The 8,110-nt window shown below is 37.3% G+C and overlaps 1 protein-coding gene across 4 annotated transcripts in view; it reads left to right on the top strand.

The window, feature by feature from the left end:
* The window catches only part of LOC133641733 (neural-cadherin-like), a 342,738-nt gene that overhangs the window by 173,459 nt on the left and 161,169 nt on the right, over window positions 1-8,110 (top strand). For all 4 annotated transcript variants that reach the window (XM_062035681.1, XM_062035679.1, XM_062035682.1 and 1 more), the window contains exons 9-11: window positions 296-464; window positions 3,188-3,358; window positions 6,757-6,929. In XM_062035681.1, coding sequence (XP_061891665.1) covers window positions 296-464; window positions 3,188-3,358; window positions 6,757-6,929 — 513 coding nt within the window. The remainder of the gene's footprint in view (window positions 1-295; window positions 465-3,187; window positions 3,359-6,756; window positions 6,930-8,110) is intronic.

Below are 8,110 nucleotides of genomic sequence, written 5' to 3'. Positions count from 1 at the left end.
TAATGGATTGGATCCTGGCCAAAACAAAGATGCTCTTAGCTGGATCTTCAAAGGATCAGCTCAAGTGTTTTCATTTCCATAGATGTGGTCTTCTGGGTCCTAGGCTGTAGATAGCAACAATATTGTGTTTCAAGTGAAGGGCTTGCTTGCAAATGTGCAGTGACCCTCAACATAATTAATCTTCTTTGATCCTCGTCTTCTATTTCCAGAAATGTCATGTATGAGGATTCATCTGGATATTTTTGTGTCACTATTTTGTTTATCCCTCCGCGCCCCGTCTCTCTACCTTTCTCAGTGCCAGCAGTATCGTGAGCAGGCTTCTGTGCTGGAGAACCAGCCAACGGGGACGTTGGTGTTACAAGTGCATGCTGTGGATGCGGATGAGGGAGCAAATGGAAAAGTCAAATATGGCTTAATGCACAGAGACAGTGTCATCCCTGCCTTCAGAATACATCCAGACTCAGGTAGAGTGGTCACTGATGGTCTTAGGTTCGAAACATCAAATATATATTGAGTGCATAGATTATCAATCAATCAATCAATGTTTATTTATATAACCCTAAATCACAAAAGTCTCAAAGGGCTGCACAAGCCACAACGACATCCTCGGCACAGAGCCCACACAATTACAATATTTCAATAGTTATAAAGGATTTCAACATAAGTTAAAGAACAGATAAACCATGATCGAGTCATTTAATTCAGATTTTCCATCAGGAGTGAAATACCAAAGCCATCACTAATTTAGTGATGGCACCTTAAAAAAACACACTTTTAAAAAAATATAATTCGAAATAATTTGACGTTTAATGCTGACAGATGCCTTTGTATATCCAATTTTATCTGATTTTTTAGGGTTGGTTCATACCTCGGTTTAAAGGTCACATTTCGGTTCATTTTTTGCTACACTATGACAAAGTGCAAAACATGCAGTTGTGGTCATTTGTAAAGAACATAATGTCATGGCTGTCTTGAGTTTCCAATAATTTCTACAACTCTTATTTTTTTGTGATAGTGATTGGCGCACATACTTGTTAGTCACAAAAAACATTCATGAAGTTTGGTTCTTTTACGAGTTTATTATGGGTCTACTGAAAATGTGACCAAATCTGCTGGGTCAAAAGTATACATACAGCAATGTTAATATTTGGTTACATGTCCCTTGGCAAGTTTCACTGCAATAAGGCACTTTTGGTAGCCATCCACAAGCTTCTGGCAAGCTTCTGGTTGACATTTTTGACCACTCCTCTTGACAAAATGTGTGGACAATGCTGAAGAAACAAGTCCATGTCAGAAAACAAATTTAGCTGAACTGCACCAATTTGGTCAAGAGGAGTGGTCAAAAATTCAACCAGAAGCTTGTGGATGGCTACCAAAAGCGCCTCATTGCAGTGAAACTTGCCACGGGACATGTAACCAAATATTAACATTGCTGTATGTATACTTTTGACCCAGCAGATTTGGTCACATTTTCAGTAGACCCATAAAAAAATCATAAAAAAAACCACATTTCATGAATGTTTTTTATGGCCAACAAGTATGTGCGTTAATCGCTCTATCACAAAAAATAAGAGTTGTAGAAAATATTGGAAACTCAAGACAGCCATGACATTATGTTCTTTACAAGTGTATGTAAACTTTTGCCCACAACTGTATAACTGATGACATAGAATGAAATGCAATAAATAAATAAAAAACTACAAACAACTGGCAGGGAATTATTCTATCATTACAATTCTCAAATGAAAAATGCCAACTAGTTTACAACGTTTATTTTTGGAAATGGCAACAGGGCACACAATTGTACCAAAAACAGCTTGAATTATAATGGAACCTCAATTTACGAACCTAATTGGTACTTGAAAGTGGTTCCTATAATGCAGGGGTCGGGAACCTTTTTGGCTGAGAGAGCCATGGAAGCCAAATATTTTAAAATGTATTTCCGTGAGAGCCATATCATATTTTTTTAACACTGAATACAACTAAAATCGTGCATTTTTAAGTAAGACCAACATTAGAGTATAACATGTGTGTTATTCTTTTTAATAACATTTTTATTTTGAAACTAACTAATAATGAATAAAATGCTTCTTACCATTAATGCGACTTCTTGAACAGGTGCGGTAGGAAACGGATGGATGGATTAAAATGCATGAGAATGTTTTATATTTTGAACGTTATTTTTAACACTGATTACCAGTGGAATTATTCATTACTTATTGTGTTAAGCAATGTCAGCTAAAATTAATCTGAGAGCCAGATGCAGTCATCAAAAGAGCCACCTCTGGCTCTAGAGCCATAGGTTCCCTACCCCTGCTATAATGGCAGGCAAACCCCACTGCCTCTGAATCACAGGTCAGAATCATACACAAAACTACAATATTGTATACAAAAATAAATGGAGGAAAATAATGTCAAAAAACTGACATGGCTTCCTCATTGTAAATCATCAAGTAAATGTGCGAGCAGTGAATGCTTTCGATTGGGACTATCTTGACAAGAACTTATGTCGATGTCAAGTCAGCTCGTGCAAGGGGTTTCAAAATAAGCGGGTTCCACTGTACATACATACAGTGCATGAAGCATATCATAACAATCCCCAGATAATAAGCCAAACACAATCTGGTTAGAAGTTCAGTAAGCACAATGATTGACATGACATAGTTACTTCATCTTTGCTTTTATCTTCACAATCTCACCCCTGAGGAATATTTTGAGATTAGTTGTGATAGAAACACAATATCTTACCCAGTCTAAAAGAGCCACAAATTGTGGTCTTTATTGTGTTTTTATCCATTGAGCGGTGATGCTAATAATCTTGGTAAAAATCAATGGATGTTTTCTTAAAATGAGGTTTTTGAGTCTCAAATATATTACTGTACAGCAAGGGAAAGCAAATGAATAGGCTGATCTAAAGTCTGAATATATATTGTAACTTAATCTGGAAGAGAACCTATCACTTTCTTCCAGGCCCGGAATTGCATCATTTTCGAGATTTAATGACAAATATTTTATACCTGAGAGGAATGCCTGACTCACCCACTGATTACTGTATTACTTGCTCTAAAGAACGATTGTTGGACAAATTGGAATATGAATGCATTTAGAGACTGAGAATAGCAGAGTGTTTTGTTGAATATTTGTGTGTGTTCATGTATGCTTGACATCTGGGGTTCTGTCTGTCCAGGAGCAATTGTGACGGCCCAGAGGTTTGACAGGGAGCGGCAGCGAGAGTATTCGGTTACAGTGACGGCCACCGATTGGGCAGAGGAACCGCTCATTGGAATCTGTCAGCTCACTGTCCAAATAGTGGATGAGAACGACAATAGCCCCAAGTTTGAGAACATGCGCTATGAGTGTAAGTCCTTCATGTCAGTTGCTTTGATAAATTAATCTCACGACCTAATCGTTCATATACTTAACATACACCGGCACAATATGGTAATATCCAATATAAAGCGTTTTCAGACTACATGCTTATATGATGCAGTGAGGTTCTACACCGCTGTAAAGTGCAACAAAATAATAAATACTGAAAAAATAATACCCCTCAGTGTATTACCTTCACCTTTAGCAGGACGTTATGTTATCGTTGCCAGTTGTTTGTCCGTCAGTCTGTCAGTCAGTCAGTTAGGTAGTTAGTTAGTTAGTTGGCAGAATAACTCAAAAAGCACAGGAAATGTCAGAAATGTGATAAACAACTGATTTGATGTTGGGCCTAATCTTGATCATTTCTACTATGTTACCTTACTTGTATGCTTGTGTGGAACCCCCTCGAAGAACAGATGCTGCATTTTAAGGGTCTATCCCAAATACATTGAATTTAATTGTGTGAGGGAGTGCGCGTGTGTGCAGAGACTCAAGCCGATCCGAATCACAGTGTTGGGGAGTAGCGACCTTTGCTACTTGGAGAAATTGTGAAGGTTCAGTGGAGAAGAAGACGGCACTGAGGCAGGGACGTTCTTTAGCCTTAGGCATATTTATTAATATAATAATGACGTGTGTAATAAATCCAAATGCGTATGGTGTGACTATGTCAGTGGTTCTTAACCTGGGTTCGATCGAACCCTTGGGGTTCGGTAAGTCGGCCTCAGGGGTTCGGCGGAGCCTCCGCCGCGGAGGTCAAGACACACCCGACTCATCGTGTGAATAAAAACTTCTCCCTATCGGCGAATTATGGATGCCCCCAGTCTTTGCGAGCAATTCTTTTCGAGGTGCTGGACATAAAAACGAAGAAAAGGAACAGACCTTGCTGTGAAAATGACATGAGAGTGGCACTCGCCAAGGTGAAGCCATGCATATCTGAACTGGTCTCTCAAAGGCAACAGCAAAAGTCACACTGATTTGCAGGTGTGTAATTTGTTCTGAGTTCATGCACTGTGTTGGTTTTGTTCTTCGAACAAGGTGATGTTCATGCACGGTTCATTTTCTGCACCAGTAAAAAAAACATAAATTTGTCTTGGATTTGAAAGAAAAAAAAAACACATTTTATTTTCACTAAAGAAGGGTTCGGTAAATGCGCATATGGAACTGGAGGGGTTCGGTACCTCCAACACGGTTAAGAACCACTGGACTATGTGATGCGTCTAGCTGGTGAGTGTTACCGTACAATGTTGAAGGTGCATGTTGTGAGAGGTGCGGAAGTCCAGAAGGGGCAAGGCAGGCTCGGAGGTCTGTGTCCAGGCGAGAGGTCGAGATCCGGGGAGGCAGCAAGAAGTCCAGAGGGAATCCAGGGAGGCGAGACGCACAGCTCGAAACAAGGAAACCGAGGGGAGCTGAGGGACGAGGGAACAGGACACAACACAATGAGCACAGAGGAGGGGAAACACAGAGAGCGGGTAGGCACATGAAAAAGGGGCTAGAGACGTGTGGGCTTACTGAACAATACAGGTAGCTACGTTCTGGCACTGGAACACAGAACACGCTGGCTTAAGAAAGGCGTCAAGCAGTGGCAGGTGTGTAGAGTCGTAACAGAAATGTGTATTTGTTAAGAAAAAAAAAAAGCTTTGATTGTTAATACAGTAAGCTATGTTAGTCCTTTTATTGTAGTTTAGCTATGTTTTTCTGGTAGGAAACTTCAATATAGTTAAGCTACATTTAATGTAGAATAACTTACACATTCCATTCATTTTCTTGTCACGGCCGGGGTTGCGTAGGGGAGCCTATCCCAGCTGCACTCAAACGGAAGGCACCCTGAACGAGTTGCTACCTCAATACAGGGCCAACACAGATAGATAGACAACATTCACACTCACATTCACACACTAGGGCCAGTTTAGTGTTGCCAATCAACCTATTCACAGGTGCATGTCTTTGGAGGTGGGAGAACCCAATTAGGTACGGGGAGAACATTCAAACTCTACACAGAAAGGAATGTATTATTAATATTGATTGTATTATTAATTTTTTATTAAAAAACTATATATAAATAAATGGAATAAAAATATATAATATATATATATAAATAAATATTGGAATAAAAGACAATCACCTGAAGAGCAGGGAAACCTGCGAAACAGGCTTGTAGGGATGAAATAGCCTCTGTGTTTTTTCCTGACCTAATGTGTATATATACATATATATGTGTATGTGTATATATATATATATATATATATATATATACATATATATATATATATATATATATATATATATATATACATATATATATATACATATATATATATATATATATATATATATATATATATATATATATATATATATATATGTATGTATATGTGTGTATATGTGTGTGTGTGTATATTTAAATTTTTCCTGAGGGAACTCTCCTGAAGGAATCAAAGTACTATCTATCATCTATCTATCTATATATATATACATATATATGTATATATATATATATATATATATATATATATATATATATATATATATATATATATATATATATATATATATATATATATATATATATATATATATATGTGTATATATATATATATGTGTATATATATACATATATATGTATATATATATATATATATATATATATATGTATATATATATATATATGTGTATATATATATATATGTGTATATATATACATATATGTGTATATATATATATATATATATATATATATATGTATATATATATATATATATATGTATATATATATGTGTATATATATGTATATATATATATATATATATATATATATGTATATATATATATATATATGTATATATATATGTGTATATATATGTGTATATATATATATATATATATATATATATATACATATATATATATATATATACACATATATATATATATATATATATATATATATATATATATATATATATATTACTCCGTTTCTTTCATTCTGCTATAGATACCTCGAAAAGTTATTGATGGATTTCCATCTACTTTTCAGGAAATGTCAGAAATTGGATAAGGAACCAGTTGTCACATTTTGGAGATGATCCGTATCACTGTCTGAATTCAGGACCTTTGCATTACTGGGAGATAAGGCCTGGCAGAGGTCTGCAGTCTGAGTGCTTTTCTAGTTGATATTGTAAAAAGGCCCAATTTGTATTCGGCTCTTGTATTGGATTTCATTAGATGCAGGTGTAACGAATGTTTTGTATGTGAAAAGCATCTTGTGTGAAGTTCTATTCCCAGTGACTACACGTTAATATTCGATACGTTTTGTTTCCAATGCAATGTATACATACTGTGCATGTAGTCCAATAAATGCACCTTCTTCATTATGTGTTTTCCTTGCAGACTTTTTGAGAGAGGACACGCCGGTCGGCACTAGTTTCCTGCGTGTGGCGGCTCATGACGTTGACTTTGGGACTAATGCTGCAGTCACTTACTTCATGTCTGTGGAGCAACCGGAGTACCTAAAGGTCAATGCTGTCACAGGATGGGTATACGTAAACCAGCCCATATCACAGGTCAGTCCTATCAACATAGCGTTAACGTAATAAATTAGTGGGCCACCACATATGTAATTGCACCACATTGAGCTGTACATATCCATCATACTGGGCATTGACTGGACAAATTACAAAAGTGGAACACAGAGAATGCATCCATCCATCCATTTTCTACAGCTTGTCCCTTTGTGATTAACCAGAAGACTGTGTACCACTCAAAGACAATTAAAGAACCAGACTGTTTTAAATAGAGCACATTGTCTTCCTGAGCTTATCACAAATTAAATTCTTCCATGTGTTTAATTATGCATAGCCTTGGTTAGTAGCCTGAAAATTGCCTATGATGCGTACTATTACTCTATTAAAGGCCTACTGAAACCCACTACTACCGACCACGCAGTCTGATAGTTTATATATCAATGATGGAATCTTAACATTGCGACACATGCCAATACGGCCGGGTTAACTTATAAAGTGCAATTTTAAATTTCCCGCTAAACTTCCGGTGGAAAACGTCTATGTATGATGACGTATGCGCATGACGTCAATCGTTGAAACGGAAGTATGCGGACACATTGAATCCAATACAAAAAGCTCTGTTTTCATCTCAAAATTCCACAGTATTCTGGACATCTGTGTTGGGGAATATTTTGCAATTTGTTTAATGAACAATGAAGACTGCAAAGAAGAAAGTTGTAGGTGGGATCGGTGTATTAGCGGCTGGCTCCAGCAACACAAGCAGGAGGACTTTGACTTGGATAGCAGACGCGCTATCCGACGCTAGCCGCCGACCGCACGGATGATCGGGTGAAGTCCTTCGTCGCACCGTCGATCGCTGGAACGCAGGTGAGCACGGGTGTTGATGAGCAGATGAGGGCTGGCTGGCGTAGGTGGATAGCTAATGTTTTTAGCATAGCTCTGTGAAGTCCTGTTGCTAAGTTAGCTACAATGGCGTCGTTAGCAACTGCATTTTTAAGCTTCGCCAAGCTGGAAAGCATTGACCGTGTATTTATAGGTCCATGGTTTAATAGTATTGTTGATTTTCTGTCTATCCTTCCAGTCAGGGGCTTATTTATTTTGTTTCTATATGCAGTTAAGCCCGATGCTATCACATTAGCTCCGTAGCTAAAGTGTTTCGCCGATGTATTGTCATGGAGATAAAAGGCACTGTGAATGTCAATTTCGCGTTCTCGACTCTC

This window comes from Entelurus aequoreus, linkage group LG24, assembly GCF_033978785.1.
Source record: "Entelurus aequoreus isolate RoL-2023_Sb linkage group LG24, RoL_Eaeq_v1.1, whole genome shotgun sequence".
In the NCBI taxonomy this organism is placed as follows: Eukaryota; Metazoa; Chordata; class Actinopteri; order Syngnathiformes; family Syngnathidae; genus Entelurus; species Entelurus aequoreus.
Note: the sequence above shows the minus strand (reverse complement) of the source record. Positions and strands in the feature narration are given on the sequence as shown.